We start from the raw sequence: 25,852 nt of genomic DNA, 5'->3' as shown, positions 1-25,852 counted from the left end.
TCATTTAATCCTATTCTACTCCGTATTCACGACTGCTATTAACGTCTCTTGGCTACAATTGCTATTAATTAAACGTTTTATGAGAATTAAATTTATAGTTATTACATAAGCGTGTTCAAGGCAATGACTCTAAAATACGCTGATATCCGATAATAGAATCCATTACACAAACTCTTTTAGAACGTTATATATAATATACTGGAAACTGTGGCAAACTATAACAACCAACAACGAACTAGACATACGAAATATCCGTAACAAATATTCTACAGGATCCAGTTCTCATTGTAATTTTATTTTTAATATTCTGGATTTTATGTGGCATACATATACCACTGCATATATTATATAGATACAAAAATTGCAGCAAATCGGTCTAGATTCATTTAAGCTGATATAATGGAATATTTAATTACACGTTGTGCCCCCTAAGCGATGTCCACCTTTGTCTCTGCGTTACATAAGAGTGCAGTCGCTCTGGTATCGATTCCCATTAGGAAAACTTTACTGAGCAAGTAGTTTCAAAAGGTTTTCTTATATATGAGAATATAAAGGTGCAGTGGACGTAACATCCAGCTCGGCTTGCTCACATTAAAAAGGCAAAAGAAAATAACTACCTTGTTATGTATCCATCCAGACTGTGCTCAGTGTTACAGAAAGACGCGTCTCTGCGCTGTAATCCCGCCTGTTTCGACTAGAACCGGAATCGAAACCAGAACCGTTATCTGCTTACAGCAGTAGTGGGAGCCTCCTGTATTTCGGCGTTCTCCACAACAGGTGAGCTGAATTGCATTTAGTTTATTTAGGCTAGATGTTGCTGCACTTTTCATATTGTTTTCTACATATAGTCTACATTTGACGAATGAGGAATGTTAGGATACAGCAAGTTTTGCCTTGAATTTACTTACGCTGGACATGCCTGGGTGTGCGATCCTACTTAACACGTGTCTCTGTTCCTCAGTGTGCTCCATGGGCGGAGTCACCAGCAGGCTATATGGCACCCTGACTCCAACCCCCCTGAGCACTTTCCTGCCCAGAGCAGCCCGGCACAGAACCCAGAGTCCCAGAGGAGCTTCTGAAGGAATGCAGGGAGGTTCTGTGCAAGCGGCCTCCTCGGCTTAAGCGAGCCTTCCTCCTCCTGGCCAAGAACAGCCGCCAGCACCACACCTTCCAGGTCATGCAGTGGAACATCCTTGCTCTAGGTAGAATTTGGGCCACATGGAACGGATGGGCCTGTTTTGTCATTTGTTTCGGCACAGCAAATGGTACATACTGTCGCAAGTGAATATACAAGCTAACTCAGGGTCTCCCATTGCGGTCCTGGAGGGCCGGTTTGCAACACAGTGTAGGGTTACACCTGCTAAACCTGGTAATTAGCTGATTAAGGTGTTCAAGCAGGGGAATCTGCAAACTGTGCTGGATTCGGGCCCTGCAGGACCGGACCTGGGGAAGCCTGCTCCAGCTAAATATCTTCAGGGTTAATTAATCTGTGTTTTTCTAAACTGAACCCAGTTCAGCTGTCATCCTAGACCGTAGGAAAATGATTTGCCAAAGTTTGCATACTGCTTGCAGATTAAATTAAATTTTACTGATGACGGCAATCTATTGGCATCTCGATTGCTATACTCGCGACTGATTTGGTTGACCTAACGAGGTTTTTTTCCAGTTATGGCCGTTGCTGGTGCCGATTTCATGATTGTCACCATTGCTTTTCTTCTGACCTGGCAGCTCTGGGTGAAGGTGCAGACAGCTTCATCCAGTGTCCTCTGGATGCCCTGAACTGGGCGGAGCGCAAGTACCTCATTCTGGGGGAGATTCTCACTTACCAACCGGACATCGTGTGCCTGCAGGACGGACCACTATCTTGATACGTTCGGGCCCATTTTCCGCAGCCTAGGCTACCCAGGTATGTTTCAGCCGAAACCGCGCTCACCGTGTCTGCAGGTTGAGGGTAACGACGGACTGGACGGCTGCGCCCTGTTCTTCCGGAAAGAGCGTTTCCAGCTCGTAGATGCCTTCAGCGTCCGGCTGGTGGCTATGAGGGTGAAGACTAACCAAGTGGCCATCGTGCAAAAGCTGCGGTTCAGGGATTCAGGCCAGCTTCTCTGCGTGTCCGTGACGCATCTAAAGGCACGTAGTGGCTGCGAGCAACTGCGCAGCGCCCAGGGTTCCCACCTGCTGCATCACCTGCGCAGGTTCACCCGGGGAACGCGCGTGCCGCTGCTGGTCTGCGGTGACTTCAATGCCGAGCCCGGGGAGGACGTGTACCACCGCTTCTCCACATCCAGCCTCAACCTGGCCAGCGTCTGCAGGCTGTTGAGCGCAGACAGGCAATCGGAGCTGCCCCACACCACCTGGAAGATACGGCCCTCCGGAGAGAGCTGCCACACACTGAACTACATCTGGTACTCATGGCAGACCCTCGCAGTGGACTCTGTGCTGGAGTTCCCCACCGAGGAGAAGATTGGACCCAACCTCTTGCCTTCCCCCAGCTATCCGTCAGACCACCTCTCTCGTCTGCGATTTAAGCTTCCTGGAAAAACCCGACAGGCTGTTATAGACGGTGGCATTTAATAATCAGTAATGCTGATTATATATATATATATTTTCATAATTGTACAACCAATGACATTCAGTTTTTAAGCAGTCACCTATTCATTCATTAGGATTAGGGACAGAAGATCCAAGAGGATGTGAAAATTCACAAATAATACTTGGACCTATTATTAATGATGCAACAAGTTTAAAAAGGTTTAAAAACTAAGTTACTAGGAGAAATGCAGGATTCATTGGTTATAGTCATGTAACTTAAGTAAGGCTGACTGCCGAGACACAGACGCCCAAGCCAAGGTGTGAGAGTGTAGCTTTTTCTTACCAAAAGTAATGTTTAATATTAAAAGTATATACTATTGAGCAAACATATTTTAAATAATGCTAAAATACTCCAAAAATATTGCCATTTAATTGTTCATGGCCAACTCAAAAATAGCCAAAACCAATCGAATACTTGACAGCAAACAGTCAAACCCCTCATTTTGTTGGAGATGTTACCGCCACCGGTGCAAGCTGGATCTCAACCTTATCAGGACCTTCTGACAAAGAAACGTGCCAGTTTTGTGGTTTCTGCCTGTTTAAATACACTTCAAACACACCTCAGTATTGTTCACTTAAATGGGGACAATAATCTAACGTGTGTTTTGTTAATGTCCATTGGTCATTCTGGGTAAAGCCCCCCACCCCAAACAGTCAAAACATCTGAATTTGTGCATCAACGATATGTAGCTATAAAGCAATGTGAAATCAGTCAACTCAAGATCTACAACCATCCCTGGGCAGCAGGTCTGTGTGGAGTGGTTCATTCGGACCAGTGTTTATGATTTACAGAATAATTTCCTCTTCAGCACATCTAAACAAACACACGGTGGAATGTGACATGGGGGTTTTTGAACTTGTTCGGCTCTCACTGATGCAGTCAGGTGTTTGAGTGTCATTCACCCCTTCGCTCACCCCTCAGGACGGCGAGACAAATTTGTGCTTCCACTGCTAGACCTGCCTGTCCCAGCAAAGAGCTGTTAATGCGTCCGCAGGTTATTTTTCGCATTAATTCATTTTCAAAACGTATTAATCCAGCACTCAGAACAGGGGTTTATATATCATATTTTGGTAAAATCAAGTTGAATACACTTTGAAACAAGAGTACAACAAAAAAAGTACTTAAAAATGTTGAATATACAAACTAGTTACAACCGTTTTCATTTTTGAGAAACAAGGTAAAAGCACAAGCTGTCAGAGTTCAGGCTGCAGGTGAGCGTGGTATAAATGGCCAGAAAACACAGGAAGAGAAGGTCCAAAGCAACAGTGAGACCACGGGAAGGCAGGTGTATCTCAGCAAGTTCAGCCGGAGCTCCCAGCGGAGCCCGTCACTAGATCCAAGGCGTCGTTCATTTCGCAGTAATACTGTGCTTGGTACAAAGTAACGAAAAGCTTTACACAAAAAGCTAAACAGCTTATATTTTAGGAAACAAAATGACTCTAAGGCTGCTTGTTTGAAAAGTCAAACAGTTTAGCGGATATATACAAAAATCCCTTTTGTTTCTTGTACCGTTAAGAAACCGCAGGTGTTACTTTCAGTCATCATAAACACCCCCCCCCCCCCACCCCAGCTAGCACCACCAGGACAGACCACCTACACACAGTGATAGTCGGACGATTTGCTGGTCTGCATTTGAAGTGACCAAATCATAAGCGTTCAAGCGTGACCGGATTATCATCTCCTCCCCTGATCTTAGGAGGCTTTAGTGTTTCCCATATAGTGTCTAGATGAAATAGTGATTCGTTGGTCCCGTTTGCAAATCGAATCGTAAAGGCGAACGCGGCTTCAGAACTGAAACGTGGCTCCATCCGTCCTGTAGCTCTGTCTATCGTTATAGTCGCTATGACGAATTCGGCAGGTGGGGGGCGCCCTGTGGCACTTACTGTCCACTAGGCCTCTGTCTGTCTAGAAAAATGGCGGCAGCGTACAAAAGCTATCAGTGCTGCTTCGCAGGGGCCTCTGCTCAGCTATCAGAATCGTCCGTCTTCACTGCGTCCTGAAGCATGATAGTCACTAGTCTGGGGGCTTCGGATGTCTTTGCTGCTGCCAGCACCGTTGCCCCCCCGGCCTCTGCTTTGGTCTCCGGCGCCTTAATGAGGCTGCTGACGACACGGGCAGGGGACTGGCCACCCACCGGCAGGGCCAGCCTCACCACCTGTGTCCCCGGCGCCACGGACATCGGGGTGAGGGCCCTGACCGTCAACGGCGCCCCCACTAGGTTGATGCCGTGTGACCCAGACGGGCCGGTTTTGGCCTGCAGGTGGCACTGGGCCAGCTGTGCGGCAGGAATCGTGATTATCTTAGCCAGCTGTACCGTGACCTTGTCCCCATTGTCGGCCGTGGCCGGTACCATGGTGGGTATCGTCTGGATGACCACCTTGGGGGCCGAGGGGCTGGTGCTGGTGTTAGTACTGGTGAGGAGGGGTGGGCTGCCGGAATGGACCGCCACCGTGGAGATCTTCTGCCCTAATGACGTCGTCATGACTACAGGCACCTGCATGGCGACCCGCACTGTCCTGTGAACATAGAACAAGAGTCACTTATTTAAAAAAACTAAGATAAAAGACAGGCACACATAGACGTAACATTTCTCCAAACATTGCTGGATCACCCGTGACAGCTTCTCTACAAATAACAGTAATTAAACTGGAATTGGGCCTTTTTTTAGGTAAACAGCATTAATTCTGACAAAGCAATGGACGGGATTAAAGGATTACAATATCCTAAGACCCAAAATGGAGACAAATCACCAACAGCAGCAGTATCTGACCTGGGCACAGGAGTCGTGTACGGCTGCAGTTGTGCCTGGGAGCCGTCGGAGGCTGCCGTGACGGTCAGGATGTGGCCCCCAGCCGCCGCCGAGAGCACGTTCCTGCCCTTGGCGGGGTTAGAGTGCAGGACGGCACGCCCGCCGCCTCGGAGGATTCCCGCCGTCTTCGCCAGCTCGGGAGAGGAGAGCAGAGTCTCAGAGCACGGGGGCACACGCTCATATGATTTCTCAGCACTTAGGAGGTCCTCGTCGATGGGCTCCGACTTGTCGTCATCGATTACCACGATGTTTTTCGGCATCTCCTTGAACTGGTAGACGAGACGCTGACCCTCCACCTTCGCGAGGATACCCCTTTGGTAGTAATACCTGAAATAACATAAAATTAGATTTCATCAAAATAAATATTTCATTTAAGATCACCATGTCATTGCCATTACCCTGGACAAATTATTTAACATCGTTTTTTTTCCTCAATCTGTCCGGGGGTATAACTGTTGCGTTTATATCGACATAACGATATAAAAAGGTCTATCGTTTCATATTTGGCTCCATCGTTTATTTTGTGGCGTTGCAAAGTCATTCGTGGCAACATTTTTTCATCATTTTGATGACGGTTTGCAAGGCTACACGCCACCACATGGGATGCTGCCCTCCGACGGAAGTTTTTACATCTGACTTTATTATTTCTAACATGCAGAAGACAAAATAAATATGTACCATGATCTGCAAATATTTAACTATCCACAAAAGTGCACTTTTTCCATCTGTGGATCATTCCTCGTCTATTTGTGGATCGCATTTAACACCTGTGACTTCCCTGCTAGTGATTTGTGGATTTTTGTGCAGTTCATACTGCTGCCTTTCAAGTTACACTGTCCCCCGTAGCTTAACGCTTAAAGCACACTTCATAGAACGTCTGTTTTATTTAGGTTCATGTCATTTAGGTTTCTCCCACCCTGACCACGATAGGAGCTCCGTGAAACAGAGTTCGGAGGAAACAAAACAAATCACAAATATCACTGTCCACAAATATGTATTTTTATCGGTTGTGCAAAATCATATCCACAAAAATTTGTAGATTTGTAGACGTGAAAAGGGCTTTACGTATTTATAGATCACTTCCCGCCTGTTTGTGGATCGCGGTACATTTGTGATCTTTTTTATTTGCGCATTTTTGTCCAATTCCTACCGCAGCTAAGCTGTAGAAAATAATCCATAAATACGAGGCTGTGATATATATCGTTATCGGGATATGAGATTTTGGTCATATCGCGCAGCTCAAAGTCATCCTATATAATTCGTATACGTCCAAGTCCAGGGACGCAGTGGTTAACGCTGCTGCCTCACAGCCAGACCTGGGTCCCGGGTCCTTTCTGTGTGGACTTTGCACGCTCTCCCTGTGTTCGCGTGCGATCCTGCCGGGGGCTCTGGTCTCCTCCCACGGTCCCAAAGCGTGCAGGGTAAGTTGATTGGTGAGTCTAAATTAGCCCAGTGAGTGTGCACGTGATTGTGTGCGCCCCGTAGTGTGTTGGTTCCTGCCCAGGGTTGGTTCCCACCTGCGCGTGCTGTTCCCGGGATAGACTCCCGTCCCCCCCCCCACAACCCCACTTAGGATTAAGCGGTTTCAGAAAATGGATGGAAGTCCAACACTAAAGCCGATGGTTAGAGTTGAGATTAATAATTAGGAAAGGCTAGCTGAACAGTGGAATATTAATGCCCCCTGCAGGCCAAGTGGGGGTGGGACGCTTACCGTAACGCCCTACCCATGGTCTCGTAGTTCATGTCAGGCTTGTTTTTGTGTTTTCCCCACAATTTGGACACAGCCTTGGAGTCCACAAGCTTGAAGATGCCCTTCTCCCTCTGTGTCCACTTGATATACCTGGGACACGTGTTCTTATCTTGGAGAAGATCCAAGAGAAACTCCCACAAGTAGGTTGTGTTACCTGCCAGGTGGGTCAGACAGGATGTCGTATTACGTTCATGAAGACCAAGCATGTGTAAGACGCACAGCTGCTATGCAGCATCCCGCCTCTCCGATAAGCTGACAGCACATGCAATCTTACCTTTCCCTTCCCTGGGTTTCTTCTTAATACCCAGATCAGGAGAGCAGTTTGACACAGGTTGATGCATCTTTGGCTTTCGACCCGCTAAACAGAGAATCAAATTTAGCAGTGACTATACAACGTTAGCAGTGACTATACAACGTTAGCAGTGACTATACAACGTTAGCAGTGACTATACAACGTTAGCAGTGACTATACAACGTTAGCAGAGTATGGCAGAAACGCTAGACAGCGGGCAAGCAGTCACCTGAAGGCCAATTCCAGATAAAATAGTCCTCTAGTTTACCATTTACTTGCACAAAAATGTTCTGCGACTTTTACCTTTTTTCTTCTTCATCGGCTCGCTCAGAGGGGCCTCCAGAACGGCGCAGACCTCCACGGGCTCGCTCTCCTCTGTGGACACCTCCACCACGGTCTCCGTCATCACGTCCGGACGCATGGCCGCGTGGAGGAACTCCGGAGTGGAGATGCAAGGTGCCCCAAGCTCGTCCGCTGCACGCGTATAGAAATACAAATGCCGATGACATAGGCCGACCTGCCAACTACAAGCTAAACGATGTATCTCTCTGTGCTGGGGAGGCTCAAGTCAATCTAAACAAAAGGTGGTCAAACATTCAGGAAGGAGTCTAATGCAACAACTGTCCTCAAGGTGGCAGCAGATAGCTCACTGAGGAGAAAAAAAAAAGTAGTTTAAGAAAAATGCATAAAACTTAAGCTGCAAACTTTTATGGCGCCGATGGGGATGCATGTGGATCGCGGTTCATCGTTGCGTGTTTTTCATCTAATTACCATGCGAATGCGATTTGAATACGCGGTAATGCGGCTATTTATAATGCGAATAGTGATCTTCAGGTGAGGGCGGCGCTACATGCCCCCAATGCAGGTAAAACAAAGAAAGGTGACATGGTTTCTTTTTTGCTGATTTAACCTAATTTTAAAAACTTTAATACTTCCGACAATGGATATTTTGAAATGAAGACAGATTGCGGATTTTGTCAGCGTTTTTCCAAGTTTCTACCACAACATTTCAGTGAGTTATGAACTGAAATTCACGAGAAAGATGCGCGGCATCGCCAATGACGACCCAGCAACCGACCGTCACTTCAGCATGTACAGCAGAATTAAACGGGGTGAATGTGAGGCGTGGAACAGCAGCTCACCGCGCAGGACAGACGCTAGAGGACGCTTACCAGGGCTGCGGTCACCCCGCAAGCTGGTGGGAGAGTCCATGTGAAGCAGAGCTTCGGCTGCCTCGATGGTCTTGTCCAAACAGTGAACACCACTGCCGTGCACAGACGCCTCAGCTACAGGGGGATAGAGAGAGAAAGAGAGACAGAAAAACATGAATTCACATCGGCTCTTAACAGCACAAATTTATATGTTTTATTAAAAAGATGACAATTTGTGATAGTGACCAAGCCTACAGTACAAAGTGTCAGATGAAAAGCAAAGCTGGGATGCAACCAAATAGTATTCCATCTAAAGTAGTTTCCATAAATGCCTCCATTATCTTTCTTACATTCCAATTATTAATGGTGGATGTCAAACTCTTGATTTCACACGATGCATTTGCATATAATACTGTCATTTTAAAGCAGGTTTCAACACACTGTGCTTATTTACACAGAGATGAGCATTAAGTTCATTCCACATAGACTGGGAGGTACCATTTCCAAGACCACACCTCAGATACCACAAATCTATAAAAGTCCCTTTGTCATCACTGATTACAAAAACAGTAACCAGCTAAACGTGTGCTAGAAATCATTATTAGCAGGTAGATTTCCTCCCATAGTCCATCTGCTCTGGTGGGAACGCTGTATACTGTAACACCTGCTGTCATCCATCTCCTCAGCCTGTTTGCTGCAAGGACCATTTATGGCTGCCTATGGCAGAAGCCAGAATAGTACTATTTTTAGGCAGTAAAACGCATTCTTCTTGAAAGAGTCAATGCTGAAAACGGCAAAATCAATCATTCTAAATAACTGGCATAAAGTACAAAATGACAGACATTGACTTGATTGCAATAAAAGTAAACGCTAATCCTGACTCTTAACTGTTTCTATTTTAAGCGATTAGTTCACGATTCCATTTTTGTTACATGCACTTTGAACTGTACGTATATATAAATGACCACTAATTCAGTGTAAAAATCGCAATGAAAATAAAAAATACTATTCAGATCAGAGTATAAAATTTATTTAACGAATGAAAAGCTATCATGTGCGTTGAAAACAATGGTGGTACTTGGTACTATTTTACTACACCGTTTGGTGGTCCTGTGAAATGCAGCGCTCTTTCATTTCACTTCCGTGTTTACACTCTCTCTGCTCTTTCCCTCCAGTTTCCTCTGCAGACGTTCTCGTAGCGCCCTGTCACTCAAACCCCACCCCGACTTCTATTGGCCAGTTCGTTCTTCCGACCGCCCATCGTGAAACGCCCGATTGGCTCAGCCGCGGATTTTGAACAGCCCCGTAAACCAATTCGCCAGACTCGGTGTCTATCATACACTCACACACCCATGCTGCATCGCATCGCTTCCGCCATCAAGTTACCGTGCACACAAAATTCAAAAATTATCCAAAATAAATACGATTTCTCTTTAACTGGAAAAATGCATGTGTAAATACGGCGTTTTGCGCTGGCAAGATTTCAAATAAACCTACCAAATCTCTTGTTTTACTACAAAGCCAAGTTAAATAAATAAGTTAACATAAGCGAAATAATCATGTAATACAATTATCCGCAAGTCTGTAGGAAACTGAAAGGCACGCATTCGGAAAAGTACATTTCGGAACTGGGTTAAAATTATATTGTGAGGAAAAAGGGCATACTGTGTGAGAACTATGGCACAATTAGTAATAACTTGTAAATCAGATTTAAAAAAATAAATAAATAACAAAAATCCATATTATCATTATTTATATGTAAATGATTCAATGGAAATCAAAGAAACATCAACGAAGATATCTAAAACACCTCATCTACAAAGCCAGACAGCGTGGCAAAGACACAACAACCCAAATACACTTCCTGGTTTCCCCGAGCAACTCGCATCATCCGTTATTTTGCATCAACAAAAAAAGTGTAGCTTTGTCAAAACGCACATGCAGCTGATTTTCTGATGCATATGGAGATCTTGGCATTGGCATCATATCATATCACGCAAAAAAATGCCACAGTTCTAAACAGAGTTTTAAAAACAGGAATATTAAAAACGGGAAAGTCAGGGACGCAATGCAGGTTGCTACCCAAGGTGATCACTTCCTGACTTGCCCTCTAACTTCACAAAATAACTTTAATAAATTCAAGAGGCGGTCAGACGCGCAAAACGGTACCGAGCGCAAATGCACCGGAAGCCGCGCGCTCGCAGGACATTACCGGCCCTAATTAGCAGATCGAGCTGGTTTGAGGGTCCATCCTGCACCGAGGTCGCCATGTTTTCCCGGAGCTGCAGATTCACATTGAGTCGCGTCGGGGGAGAGGGGGGGGACGCCGAGATGAGATCACTCCGCTGCCGCCGGAAATAGTCTCAAATTCGGCCAAAAGACGGCAACGTGCCCCCCGCCCACCCCGGCAGATCGCGATCCCTCCGCGCAGGACGCCGGAACTGAGCAGCAGCAACGTGACTAATGGGGAAGTAAAAACCTGGCCGATAAGACGCCGTGCAAGAGCCTCGCTGTCAGGTCTGTGGGCTGCAGAGCCCGAAATACGGCTGATATGCGGACGAGGAGCAGATCACTAGAGAAGACGAAGGTCCTGGACACAAACAAGCAACTTAAAACTACTGTTGCACAAGGCAAAGCACTCCAATCGATAATTAGCTTTGCCTTCCTGGACCTAATATAATATGTAACAAAGATTTTCTGAATCGTTCACACTTGTTGTCATGATCTCCCAAAAACACGATTTTAAAGAATATATAATCAGTATTTACTAAATGTGCCGACGTCTCTTATTACTCCATGAAATGCACTTGTTTTATTGATAAAAATACTGTATTAATACTGATTATTTTAAACCCGGGAAATCCAACAAAGATTTATTGTTATTGGTCTTTATTTTATATAAAATTAATATATTTAACATATCAAGCAATAAATTAGATTTGTTTTATTGTGCTGAATTATTCCTTTTGTTTGTCAGTTTCAGCTTTTATTTAGGTTTCAACCTAATATATTACTGCTGTTTATATTAAATAAGGCATTTCTTGTATAACTGAGTTTAATGTAAGTGACATCACGTCAATATAGCCTATGAGGCACTGGATCTAACGTTCGTACCCAACACTGATGTAGACATTCAACAAGAAAGCAATTCCACATGTGAACACTAGATGTCTCGCTTCCATCGATTTTCCATAATAATTATCCAACGCCATCCATCCATTTTCCAAACCGCTTATCCTACTGGGTCGCGGGGAGTCCGGAGCCTATCCCAGAAGCAATGGGCACGAGGCAGGGAGCAACCCAGGATGGGGGGCCAGCCCATCGCAGGGCACACTCACACACCATTCACTCACACATGCACACCTACGGGCAATTTACCAACTCCAATTAGCCTCAGCCTGTTTTTGGACTGTGGGGGGAAACCGGAGTACCTGGAGGAAACCCCACGACGACATGGGGAGAACATGCAAAGCATGTGACCCAGGCGGAGACTCGAACCCGGGTCCCAGAGGTGTGAGGCAACAGTGTTAACCACTGCACCACCATGCCGCCCCGTCATTGAGTCTATCCCTGGAAAACATAGGCCACGAGACAGAGCACACCCAGAACTGTATGCCAGTGTATTGCAGGGCATGCATGCACATACACATGCACAGTCTATGGGCAATTTAGAGATAATTCACTTAATTACACATTTTCAAAACCGCAGGGAGGAACTGGCTTGGGAAAACCTGCACAAACACAGGGAGAGAATGGAAAATCCAGCCAAGAGCCAGAAGGACATCAAAGCCGTCATGCCACCTCTGCCTCAGCTCAACTAGGGCTGCAGTTTAATTCCAACAGGAAAAACAGAAAAACGGCATTAACAGATCAGCGTGTGTTTTGTTGTTCATTTATGCATTTCGTTGCTGCTTTATGAATAATATGATGGTTTCATTTATTTTCATTTTTAATATCGTTAAAATTTAAAGTGTAAAGTCTTGTCCTTGCTTGGGCACTGGACAACACAGATTTTTTTTCTTCTTATATTAATTTGAAACCAAACAACTTACTCCTATTGTATGCATTTTATTTTGTACTCCTATTAAAAACAACAGTCACCCTTTGAATGAAATTCAATATTACCATAAGGGCTGGTAAAATGGAATGAGAACTGGCTGTTTACACCTCTCTAGATATCCTTGGTTTTAAATACTAGAGGAGATCTAGCTCTTTGAATAGAATAGAATAGAATAGAATAGAATAGAATAGAATAGGTGATATTTTGTTCACCCCCACTGTCCCTTCATTCACTCCATCTTACTCTACATGAGACATGCAAACTAATATAGAGGTGAGAGCAAGGGGGGGGGTCACAGTGCACAGCCAGTGTGCAGCACAGCAGTGGGGGTTAAGGGTCTTGCCCCTTCAAACAAGGCTACGAATACAGCTGGTTTAGTTAAACCTTATTCACGTAGAGCTAGCGTTAACAAATGTCACTGAAGCCACTGGGCAGAATGTCGACCTTGTTAATTTACAGTTACTGCAGACTGACAGTGAAAAGGGGAACGTAAGACAAAATGCCAGTTAGTTCGTGTTTCTCTTTTGCCGTATTGTTACCATTAAGAGGCCGGAATTATTAGCGCGCATCTTCTTGGGCATGTGGGAGGGAGGAGGTCTCACCGGCATTCAGCGCCTCTGTCTCCACCTCCTGCTCCTCGGCCACGCCCTGCATCAGGAAGCTCTCGTCGCCGTAGACCAGCACCTGCGCGGCGTAACACTGCTCCAGTCGGCCTCCAGGCACAGGCTCCACCACCACGGCAGGGTAGCTGTCCTCGTTGCAGCACCCCACGGCCTGCTCCCCCCCCTGCAGAAAGATGATCCATCATTTAGTCGCACTCCTTTTTCCTGCCACTAGGGGCAACCGGGGGGGGGGGGGGCGGGATGCAATTAACACCTTCAACAAAAGCCAGATGGAGATGATCCCTACGGGGGAAAGGGGGTCCCCTGTCCTCTATGTTATTTGTTAATGGATAAACCGCCATAACTAAACCGGTTTTGCCTGGAGTGGCAAGATGAAATAATTAAGCGAAAATTAAATTTTTGCACACAAAAACGACAAATAAGAGGTTAAAAGGCAGGTTAATAACTTCTGAGGTATTTTGATATTCAAATTGTAAACAGATCTGTAGACCATTGATTTTCAACCACTGAGCCTTGGTACATTAGTGTGCTGTGAGAGATTGTACCTTGGTAAATGATCCAATTTCACCTAATTGGTCTAAAAACTTTTTTGAAAACTAATTATTTGCAAATTGCCGAGTGTCTGTGCTGTAAAAGCGATGTATTATAAACAAACAAAGCTATTTCAACATTACTCTAATTTTCCATGACATATCTGTGTGAGCTGAGCTTTTCAAGCTTCACTCATATAAAAACTAAAAACAGAGAGAGACAGAGAGCTGTTGAGGAAGAGCTTCATGTGTCTGTCTTCAGTTCCTGGCAGGATATCAGCTTTGTGTTCATCCAGACAGGTTCAGGTTTCGCACTGAGTGAGTATAAATAAATTGAGAGACTATTTTGTCATTACTAGGCTACAGAGTGTCATTTTGTAACATTTTTGGTTAGTGGTTTGCCGTGGGATTTTTTCCAATGGAAAAAATGTTTTGTGCCTCAAAAAAGGTTGAAATACACTCCAGTGCACTATACCGGAGGTGCTTGCTACAGAAAGTAATTTTAACACGGTTATTTTAATGAACGTCTGCATAATCTTCCAGTCTGTTCCATCATTCAGCTGTACAGTCTCTCCCGTTTCCCCGAGTGAAACCCTGCATTACCAATTGTGCCCTGCTGATCCTGAGCGTGAACGGCAGAGGGCGCCACACGCACCTCTGCCCTGGTCTCTAAATGTGCAGCAGACTCTCCGCAGCAAACATGCACGAACATCCAAACGGAACAAAACGTTAAATATACCAAACATTAAATATCAGCAGATGGGGTCTTCAGAGAGAATTTATTTGCATTTACATGCATGATAACGGAAATGTCATGAACTAGCAAGGGGAAAAAACTATTTAAATTTGACAGCAAGTACCACAGGATGATTATTAAATATTCATACTTGTGCAGCCGATCGGTGTCTGGAAATTGTTCAGGGTTGTGTTAGCTGTGATTTGCATATGATGTTACAGTGCAAAGCTTTTGCAGTATACATCATATTTATATTAGCAACAGATTCCAAATAGAATGATACATTATTAATGAGAAACATACTAGTTCTTAGTCTTTTCGAGGGAGAAATTTATTTAACCGTGCTCTTCCACAGAAAACAACAGGACTGTCAGGCTGAAAAGTGGACATTCCCAGGATGCAATGTCTTCACGCCTCTTACCGGCTGCTGGTTCTCCACGGTGCCGATGTACTCTACGACGGTCCCTCCGCCGTCGACAACCACCACAGAGGTCATGGTGCATTCCCCCAGGTGTGGATGGCGCTCTCAGAACAGGCGGGGGCCCCACGAGTCTGCTCAACCCTCCCCACCCCCCAACCCACCCCCTCGGTCCCAACCAGCTGACTTGCTGAAAAACAAAGAGAGAGAGATAGATAAGCACATGCTGATGTATGTCTGGAGGCATCTTCCCAGGGGGGGAGAATATGTCTGCAAAACAACCACCATTAGCATCCTACAGTTACTGAGGATTTTGAAATTTAGTACATTATAATAAAGTAAAAATAATAGACCAAGTTTTGAATCTTGAATCTGACTTGGGAGAATGAGACTTGATCGAAAATGGTATCGATCCGATACCCACTATCACTATCGGGTTGACATGGATCGGATATTGGCGTGGGACGGAGTAACAAATAAACCGCGATTTTTCTATCAGAGAGCCAGAAAATTTGCAGAACTGCTTGCAGCCTTAACACAACTTTCCGTAAGCAGGTGACGTGATGGTTAGGTTGTACTGGAGACTTATGAGTACTTCCTGTCTAGGTGTGGTTAGCTGGGGTGCAGGGTGATATTTATGACCGATTTCTTTATTAGATTTGATTTGGCAACAGATTGCGCAATTTGTACTTTGTGAAAAGTTTCAGTCGATTTCCGTGAAAGTTGTTATCCAATAAAACAAAGAAGCAGACGTGTAAATCCCGTTGGCCGTGAATTTCTTCATGTACTGTACTGACACAATTTTTGTTTGAGCAACATGACCGTTATATTTTCCTGTCCTTCGCAAATTCAAACAGAGCAGCTGCAGCACTAAATGCCAACAGGTATCGCCATCAGCAGACAGTGAATACTAATAAATCGGAAACAAACACTGGGCCGTGTCTAGACTTCATATGAAATGTTTAAACGTTCAGTTTACGTACAATAATCCTGAATCTACATAATCCGGATTTCGGAGACGCGAGGGAAAAGGAACGCGATGACACACCGAAGGCAGGCTAAAGGAATTTACCACCGAGCGAAAGCAGCATGAACGAGGAAAGGAAGAGCTTCGCCGACAGGCCGTGGAAGGTGTAAAGGCACCACAAAACAAGACCTCAGACAACCGCGTCATGGGGGGAAACTCAGACACGGGTTTGCCTCTCCAATCACCCAGACTCTCTCTAGCTGTGAGACGAGCACAAGGCTTCTGTCTGTCTGCTGCCACTACGGCAGACCTGATAACAGACACTTATTTCGGTATTTTTATTCTTGACGGCACAGCTGTGAGCCTCTTCGACAGCAGACTGCTCTCTTGGCGGCAAGCGACTCGGCTAAACGGCACATCTTACACATCCCAAGGGCTTCGCCTTTGATTTGACAGCAGCTGGTCGCTTACGGGTTGCGCGGGTATCTTGGGGGGGGGATGATGACGCAGAAGCCCCTCCAGGGCAGCTTGCTCCTCGAGGAAACCCCCAGGGCTGCCTTGGCCTACCTACTGCTCCCCCAGCCCCTCTGGACTGACACAGACATTGTCCTTCCCTACAGAGCAGGGAAATGGAGAAGCAAAACAGGAAGCACCTCAATTACTCTCCCTGCATGACCGCCGCCCATCTGATGTCATGGAAACGGCCAGCCAGAACAGCACGGTACGCCACCCCCCCCGGTGACAGCCGAGCAGAAAACTGGTGCCGAGGGGATTGTCCCCTACATCGTCCTGCAGATCATTGACACCAGCCGCACCGCATCAGCGATTCGAAAAATGGATCTTGTCAGTCGGAACAAGAATCTATTGTACAGCGTGTGGTTCAAGGTGATTTAGACACAAAAGCCACTGTCAGAGTAAAGACCATAAGAAATCTAATAAGTAGGTCCAAGGGCCACTATGATTTGCTTCATTACCCTTTCGTGTAGTACTTACATATAGCAATCTTATGTAATCAGCGAGCTCAGGAAAGAAAGTCAATCCACAGGAAAACACGGACTTGTTCACGAATCCCAGCTGTTTACGCTCAAGCGAGCTACGACGATCCTTCCGCATTACATTACAGCAAGGATGAGGAATTCTGACGTGGTAGGAAACCCAAGGGAGAAATCCAGGCATGGCAGACAGTCAGGAAAAAGGCCTGAGTCACACTGCCCCCCCCCCTATATTAGCCAAGAGCAGCCTATCAGCCTATGCCATGAAAGTGTGGTGGGGCAGTAGGTGAGGTAGCCTGGCACCCCTTCTGTGCCACAGACCAAACCGGAACCTGGGAGCGAGCAGCTATGGCCGGGAATTCTGGATCCTAGACAGCAAGCCCGGAATTCCCTCGACCTTAGTGCCCACATGAAATGGGCGTTTGTCTTAAAAATCCAAATGTGTGTGAATTATAGCTGCAGAATCAGCAGGGAAGATAAAGGACATGGAGGGATGGCGGTGGATTACATTGAACCTCATTTTCTAAATGCTCTCGTAGTGAGGTCATTATTCGGATAGGAAGTTCTCTGCTAAACGCGAGCTTAATGAAAAACACTTAATAAAAAATAAGCCCAGGGTACAGGGTTCAAATGAGCGAGTACGTGCTACAGGGTACAGGGCAGAGCTGGGGTTAGAAAACAGGAGAACACAACCTCACCGAGTTAGACCATAGTACCCCCCACCCCTCCTTACAACTCAAATCGAGAAATACAGACATCTTGAAGGCAAAAACAAACACAGGCAAGGTGCAAAGCATCAGCGGTACCGTCCGCAGCGCCTTCTGAAGAATCGCATGCCGGCGTTAGACGCTGCAGGAAATTCCTCTGCTGGTCCATCTGACCAACGACCCACTCAGTCTTCATCTGCCTTCCCTTGGCGATAGTCTCAGCGACACAGGATGCAGTTTTATTTTTGAACTCACTTTGTAGGAAAACACTGGCGTTTTTGATCTCAGCAGCTCTCCCGTTCGGCTCTTACAAGGCTCCCTAATTTACTGCGCGGCTTCTGCGCCAATGCTGACGTGCACTTGTTAGCACTCGCCCGCTGGCTGTAGCTGCACTTACGCCACGTTGGCTCCTTGACAGCTGCATGCTCGTCATGCATCGTCCGCCTCGCTTGTACATCCCCTTGGGCAGAAGCATCTGCTAAATGCCGGTCAAAGTCACCTCATAGGTGGGCTGGACTTACCCCACACTTCGTGCAGTGCTCGATTTCGATTATGTGACGATACACCATGTATACTCAATTCAGTTCAATTTACTTTTATATAGCGCCTTTCGCAACAGAGTTCCAAAGCACTTTACAGGGTTGTGATATAAGAAAGAGAAGTAGAGGGAGGTACAGAATAGGGGGGGAGAAAAAGGAAGGAAAGAAACTGAATAAAGAAAATCAGAAGACGACGTGAATAACATACAGTCCCCACACGTGTGACTGCAGCAGTCCGCAAAAGACGAGCATCTGCAGGTCTAACAGGATCTTACCTGCATCCAGAAGCAAGACGTGGCCTCGTTTCACATTTAGCGCCGAGACACTATAGAACTTCCACACCAGGCAAAAATACGTAAAACCCAGTCACCCATGAACCCACTGGGTCATTTTACAAGCTTCGGTTGGGCTGCTGCTCCTTCAGAATCAGGGCAAGGAATCCAGCAATGGCATGGTGGACTTCTCAAGTTCTCAAGGGAGAGCTCTGTTGCGGCGCTAATGTCTTCAGCCACACAATAGCTGCAGGAGACACGCAAGAACGTCCCGCATAAGCTTCGGGGAGGAGGAACCTTGACGGCATCTTCCTACAACAACAGGCACCCTTCCTAATGCAGACCAACAAACAGCTTAAATCTGCACTGCCGATTCAGTCCTGCAGTTCAGTCTTCTGAAACGTTGTGCTTCAAGGTTCCACAGCAATTATAAATAGGGCTCCGTCCGGAGAAATGTCGAGTATCTACTGTCAAAGATATTTATACAACTTAGATCAAATTCCATGTTTTTTACTGTTGAAGTTGATCACGGTATAAATAAGGTACTTACCATATCAGGTTGAGTATAAACATTACTGCCATACTTAATCGCTACTATACTTTCTAATATTACATATTTCTCCAGTCAAAACCTCCATCCAGAGCCATGATCCATTACACAAGACCAACGGTGGCTAAACTGCTGTAGAATAATGGTTCTTCATCTATAGCATCACACCAGATGGTGGCCCCAAGGCGTGTGAAAGAAACACTTCACCCAAAGTGCTGCACAGCCTCATTTCCTATCTTCGGTGATCCACTAACCTCTCCTACCTCAAGATTCCCTCATCAGAATCACTAATGTGACCCTTGACCCCACAACAGGACACGCCTTTTGCGTGTCAAGCGCTGTGCCAATAGGGAAATCCCACGCTCCCTGACAAGTGGCAGCCAGAATTTAAACAGCCCTTCGACATATCTTACCGCTGAAAAACATCCCTATCAGGCCAAAGGGAAATCCAATCAAAATACTTAAGAAGATTGCAGTAAAAGTAATAGAAGTAATGCTGTAGTATAGAACAGTGTATCTCAAACCAGTCCTCAGGGATCCCCAGATGGTCCATGATTTGGCTCCCTCCCAACTCCCAGGGAATTCATAGACTGTCTGAGGGGGGGTCCCCGAGGACTGATTTCAGAAACACTGGTACAGAGGAGAGAGTAACGCTGGAGTATAGAGAAGAGAGTAACGCTGCAGTATAGAGAAGAGAGTGACGCTGCAGTATAGAGAAGAGAGTAATGCTGCAGTAGAGAAAGTAACAGAGGAAAAGGCTAAATGGACCCACGTATATGACTCCAGGCATGAGTCGGTGAAGCATTAATGTAAATGTAAAACAAACACCACACAGTGCTTAACTGCCATTTCGGTGATGGAATATTAACCAAGAAGCCTAAAGCGCTTTCACAACATCTCCGCCTTTATTAGGCTCTGTGCATATCAGCCTCATAAAAACACACCACTAATGTGAGGCAGAAGGACCTTCCTTCGCACAGGGTCCAGCACACTGAACTCATTATGGCGGTGTCACGATCCGGCTGGCGAACTGAGGAAAACAGTCCAGCTATCCAACCCCCCATAACCATCTACGTAAGTGGGACCGGGTCGGTACCGGGGAAGCCAGCCGAGCTCCCAGGCGGAGAGTGCCACATGGTGTCGTACAACAGGTCTTTTGTTCTGCCCAGGGAAAGACAGACACAAGACCCCCCCCCCCCCATTGGCTCCACACCATTACAGCCCAGTTTCCAGTCCCAGGGATTTTGAAAGCAAAACAAAATATAGTGAGATGGTGCAACCAGCCCTAAACAGTTGTACTGTCATCGGAGGGGGGGTCAGTTTACAGCCCTAAAGAATTTGGAACAGAATTGATGGGTCGGAGATGGGAGTCAAAATCTCTAGCAGCATCCATGCCTTTAATAAGAAAACCTCTGTCAAGATCCAACACCATCCTGGCACCATGCAGATCTGCAACCTAATTGGCTACAGCTCCAGGGACGGATACAAAGTATCAACTTCGGAATGTTTACAGCCAACCTTAAACACAGAAGTGGGGAGGGGGTTGGTCAAGATTCGTGTGGTTTTTCAGGATCGACATCAAAGTCAGCCAGGATCAATCGTTCACTGTTTAGTCGTGATCCCTAGAAAAGTTCAGCTTTTTACCCCCACACCAAATATTATGAACACATTGACCAGGGGTGGTCTTAGGGTTAACATCACAACATAATGAGGTCATCGCTGGTACTCTCCCATAATGAGTATAAACCAATGATAGAATGCTGCACAGGAAGTATTTCATTTGATGTGTAACAGTCAGGGATGCCGTTAGGGGCTGTTTAGCTTACCGCAAGGACGAGGAATTCTGACGTGGTAGGAAACTATATTTTAATCCACAGAGATCCCATCAAACATGTCGCACCGGTGGCCAGTGAGTCCGCGAGCGCGGGCGGGATGCTCCTATTGCTACAGCATTAACTGCATTAGCTTCAGGCCAGCACTGCCGGACGTGGCGAGTCGCTTGGTTTCCATGGTGCTTTGGGTCACCTGACAATCCTTGATGTGACAGTGACATCACCGCCATCTGAGACGACAGTCACATGACCCTCCCTCACACCGGACTCTACCGAAAGTGATTTCGACTTTTAACGCCTTTCCAGAAAGTACGGCTATTAAAATGGATATTAAAACAGACTGAATATCCAAAAAGTAAAAACTTCATACATTATAGAATATTACAAACGGTTAAAATTATCTAAATAAAATGCTTAAGATTAGCTTTCCATTAAAATAATAATAATAATAATAATAAGAGTAATAAGAAATAAAAAAGATTCTGACTTGACTTTACTAAAAACCACCTGAAGACTGAATAAAATCTACACCTAAGGGTAGCGCAAGGCAATAAAACACGTTTAACATATACAGGAGTTTGGTACGTATGACATACAGGTGGATCTTCACCTGGAAGCAAACCCACGTGTGAGCCTGGCATGCCACACACCACCATGTACAGACCTGATGGATTGCACTGAGAACCCAGGTTAATGATGACCATCCCCTCACAACTTCTATGTTTAAGGTAGCAGTAAGTTTGCAACAAACCCGACTATCACACCGAACCGATTGAGACCGACTGGCAAAAGGAACAGCAGTCAAAATTTCACAAATAGGAAATTGCTTGACAGCGTCGCCCTGTAGCAGGGCAGCTACCCACTTCGCATGCTCTGATTCACACACTGCACTGAAAAATACCATTTTCCAGGAAAACTGACGGGGCGTCTGCCTCCGCTTCCAGTAACGGCTGGCCTGCTTCTCACTCAGCTGGCTGTGCGGACTCTCCCCGGGTTGGGAAACAAAGATTTTAGCGCAACTGTGAAACCATTACTGTGGCTTCTTCGGTAAACCAGAACCTCACTTACAATGTTAGGATATTTGCAATGTCGATGGAGGCAGGCCTGCAAAGAAATTATTTTATCCTGTAGAAAAAGCATTGGGAACATGAAAAGTGGGTGAATTAAAGGATTTATAAAACTATACTAATTGAAACCATCAGAAGTAGATATTTTAAAGAACTGAACTATTACATAACAAGTGATCCTCTGTTCCCTGGGACACAGTACAGGACTCAGATTTCCTATTGATCGCTGCTTGCCTCATCACCATGGTAACCAGGCCAGGTCGATGCTTTCCGGCATGCCCCCTACCTCGGCCCGTCCAAACAGGGGACCCCCGCCATGGAGGGCCAGGAGGGCAAATAAGGTGAGAGGAAAGGTTCTGCTGTCTGTCTGTCCTCACCAGCAAATATGCTTGACTTTGGAGGAAAAGGTTACTGCAAAAGCAGGAAAACATTCCACATCCTTTAAAAGAAAAAAACACCGTATTTAAAAACACGCCTTTCCTCCGCCTCAAATATAGGTAAAATATCTACACTTTTAATAAATTCGAGAAAGGTTTCACCAGCAGGGTTGCCAACTATGGTCAGCTGGCTGGCGGGCAATCTTCAATTCGAGGCAAGTGCGCACGCAGGTTTACATGTATGCAACCGATTTATTACTTTGTAAATAATCTGTAGGGTTTGCAAACTACCCCAATGCCTTTTAGGTAGCTAATTTTAGATTTATAATGGAATAATACAGCGAGTGTCAGGCCAGATGCGTGCGAGTTGGCAGCTCTGCAAATATCTACACTTTCGCAAATACAAGCAGGGTCCCACCTGAATACACCGCAGTAAACACTGCCATATTCTGCTCATTGTTAAAAACCGCTTTAACGTAGCAGCTCTGGGAGGAAGGCCAATGGAGCATAAGCGCTACAGGATAACACTGCACTCCTTCCTTAGCCGATGTGGAGCACATAATGCGGACCCTCAGTTTAATGAAGCTGCAGACCTTGTCTTTTCTATCTTTCATACAGCATGATTATTCCATGTCTAAGAGGGACTCTGCCAACAAACGACCCTGGAATCCACACCGATACGGGAGCCGCAGCAAAACAGGAATCGGAGCTTTTTTCGTGTTTGTGTCACGCTTAGCTTTGCCGTGCAATTAATGGCTGGGGAGTGTGGCTGAGAGCCATGGACACCGACCCCCCCTCCCATTACCAGTATACAGCTACGCCTCTCTCCTTTCTTCCTTTTAAAGCCCCCATCTCTCTTTACAGTGTCAGCCTTTCAGAGCTGCTTCGGTGACGGAGCTGAACTTTCCCCATTAAGGTTTAGAGTTAAACTAGCAGTTCGCTCTTCCCTGAAGAAAGGAGCCACTAATGCGACCGAAAGGCCAAATGACATTTTAAGAGTCGCTGAGGTTCCGCGCCTTATAAATAAATAAGCCGGCAGGTCCGGGCGGCGCGCAGCGGCAGACGCGCATCTGCCACCCGCTCTCCACGGGACTCTCCGATTAGAATTACTGTATATTAAGTGAATACGAAGCGCTATATTTGCATTTTAAATAGTAGCTGGGATTGAAAATAAAACGTGCATGATAAATACGCATATATTACTAATATAGAGATCATTTTAAAAGTTTATGATAACACTGCGCAAAATAGTTCAAAATCGCCCTTCATGAAGTTTGCTGGTTATGTGCAGAGGGGAAGTTTATTATTTATTGTTTATTTTTATTTATTAATTTGTTTACCAGCTTGAGTAAATCAACACTAGAAACAAACAATCAGGCTAAATGTTTATGCATATATGAAATTCACTGTGACATGCTCCGGTCTACCTGTAAATAGCCTATCACTTAAAGACAATGCCATTAATAAAGTATCTATCTCCTTTAATACTATATAAAGACACAAAGCTGTATTTTGAATGATTGAACATTTAAAAAAAAAAAAAAAAAAAAAAAAAAAAAAAAAAAAAAAAAAAAAAGAGTCGGTGGGGCACCGGTTTCATACTTGACGTTGGCGGTCTGCTCTGCGGGACGGTGCAGTGATACGGATGGAGCCCGAAGTAACGCTGCAAATCTGCTGAAACGCGCTCCGACCGTCCAGAAGGCTGCGGGCCGCGAACAGCTCAGACCTCGTCTCCCTCCCCGTGGTAGAAGGTCCGGTGGGACAGTCTTAGCTACGACCTTAGATCATATATGCTATTAAATCAAATTAAATGATCACCAACCAAGCTGACAGTCGGGAAACAGACGCGGACTTTTTACAGACTTACACAATCAAACCCAATTTTATTCACATATAAAATTCAATGCATGTCTTAAGGGATTTATAAACGCTGAACTAAAGCGGTTTTCTATTTGCCCAACCGTACAAACAGCAAAATATAAGCTCCTAATAAGAAGTTAATACACATAAAGGGCATTGAGAAAATAACTAAACAGACATAGCTTTACTATGCATTTGGGATTCTGCCCACATCTCTGCTTCCAGGTTAAAACTGTTAGGATTGTTTCTTTTTGCTATATAGTTAACTGGATTATCTGCAAGACTGCAATGAATCGCTGCTTTTGAATTAGTTGTGCGGCTGCTGACAGTACTGCATCTGGCCTTAATTATTAAGATGAATTGGCTGCTCATGTGAATAACATGATGCGAAGACGTGAAGCTGCGCTGCTATAAACGAAACCTGCATTGCGATCGGTGAACCTTTCTGTGTACCGAGCGGAGGGCTTGTCACCCGCCGGCGCTCGTGAGGCGGCCCCGCAGGAGCTGATGATCGGGTTGATAATGCTCCTTTCCGGGGCAAATGCATGTCGACGACAGCGGAGAGTCTCCTTACCTCGGCGCCGCTTTGCGCTTAATGAGCCCGGCTGTACTCCAGTCCCAGTCAGCCCACTGCTGCTGCCATATTTCCCCGCTGACGGCTTTAAAGAGGCGGGTGGAGCAGGCGGGGGCCACGTCCGGGACAGCGATCGGCGTCTAAAAACGCGAAGAGGCCCGGGTTCGAGCTGCGGGGATCCGGCAGCTCGCAGGGTTGCGTTTTACTACGAGCTGTGTCTTGGCTGGTGGTGGGAGGGGAGGGGGATCCGGGATGGGAGGAGGGGACCCGGATCGGTGGGAGGGGAGACACGGGTCAGCCTCTCGCTGCGCGTCGAGCGACACGCAGCCATGACGTCAGAGGGATTGGCGACTGCCACCCCTTTTTTACCCAGAAATGACATCGGGAGAGTTTGAATGCAGTTTTACCTTGACCTCCTTGCCTGCTGCACACGCATATGGGTTGGTTAAAAGGGTCTCGTGCAATTATTAAATAAACTGAGGTAATTGGCGGGGAGAAAAAAAAAGAAATTACTTAAAGGAATTAAAGAGATTTTATATAGACTGGTATGTAAATACAACACTGGAAGCAAGACTCTCTTTGCATGGAACGAAACAGGCTAGAAAAACACATTCGTCTTTGTTTCCCAGGGTCGTGCATGTTTGTATGGACTCCAGACCCTTCATGCTCCCCCTCAGTTCAAAGTCATGCTTTATTGTAGTTTCTAAACTGCGTCCTGCGATGGACCATCCCGTCCATGCAGGCGTACCACCCCCTAACCATCCTTGTCCAGGGCAGAATAATAAAATACATTCATCGAAAAACCGAGGCCTATAAGAAAATTCTGAACGGATAAAATATTGCAACTCCGTGGAGAACGACCGGTATATTAGAATATGCCGTGAAAAGACTACATCATTATTTTGTCCGTTTATGTCTAATGAATTTCCACACACTTCTACCAGGCGCATATTAAAGGTTGCGCGTAAATGAGACTATATGTTGCCGTCTTGAGGCTGTAATCGATCATATATACTCGATACGTTGTTTAAATCATATGATGAAAGTTCAACATTTGTCCGTTCAGCATACATCTGCATATGTGTCCGTTCTTGCTAAATATGTTAAGCATTTAGGGGCAGTTACGTAGCAAAGGATTGTGTTTTGAAGTAAC

General features: G+C 45.7%; 1 protein-coding gene and 1 pseudogene across 2 annotated transcripts; one reads left to right on the top strand and one right to left on the bottom strand.

Moving 5' to 3' along the window:
* Positions 1–1,021: 1,021 nt before the first annotated feature.
* On the top strand, positions 1,022–4,038 carry LOC125704629 (nocturnin-like; annotated as a pseudogene).
* On the bottom strand, positions 3,622–24,961 carry elf2a (E74-like factor 2a (ets domain transcription factor)). Of its 2 annotated transcripts, XM_048970468.1 has the most exons (9): positions 24,700–24,961; positions 14,966–15,152; positions 13,258–13,441; positions 8,617–8,730; positions 7,748–7,918; positions 7,427–7,510; positions 7,114–7,306; positions 5,364–5,729; positions 3,622–5,109 (listed from the first exon to the last, which is right to left on the bottom strand). In XM_048970468.1, exons 2-9 carry the CDS (start codon positions 15,038–15,040, stop codon positions 4,557–4,559), a joined length of 1,740 nt encoding a protein of 579 aa, XP_048826425.1. In that variant the 5' UTR covers positions 15,041–15,152; positions 24,700–24,961; the 3' UTR covers positions 3,622–4,556. The 2 variants fall into 2 exon arrangements, with proteins under 2 accessions (XP_048826425.1, XP_048826426.1); XM_048970469.1 differs by lacking the exons at positions 13,258–13,441; positions 14,966–15,152; positions 24,700–24,961 and adding an exon at positions 10,808–11,410.
* Positions 24,962–25,852: the final 891 nt, after the last annotated feature.

This window comes from Brienomyrus brachyistius, chromosome 12 (assembly GCF_023856365.1).
Source record: "Brienomyrus brachyistius isolate T26 chromosome 12, BBRACH_0.4, whole genome shotgun sequence".
NCBI lineage: Eukaryota > Metazoa > Chordata > Actinopteri > Osteoglossiformes > Mormyridae > Brienomyrus > Brienomyrus brachyistius.
The sequence above is the reverse complement of the archived record's forward strand: the minus strand, read 5'-3'. Positions and strand labels throughout refer to the sequence as shown.

Excerpts from the sequence above, each read along its gene's own strand:
- elf2a (XM_048970468.1), bottom strand. The coding sequence starts at position 15,040 with ATGACCTCTGTGGTGGTTGTCGACGGCGGAGGGACCGTCGTAGAGTAC. Across the intron at positions 8,731-13,257 it reads GACAGAGGCGCTGAATGCCG|CTGAGGCGTCTGTGCACGGC; the intron begins GTGAGACCTCCT and ends ATCCCCCTGTAG. Across the intron at positions 7,919-8,616 it reads GCGGGGTGACCGCAGCCCTG|CGGACGAGCTTGGGGCACCT; the intron begins GTAAGCGTCCTC and ends ATACGCGTGCAG.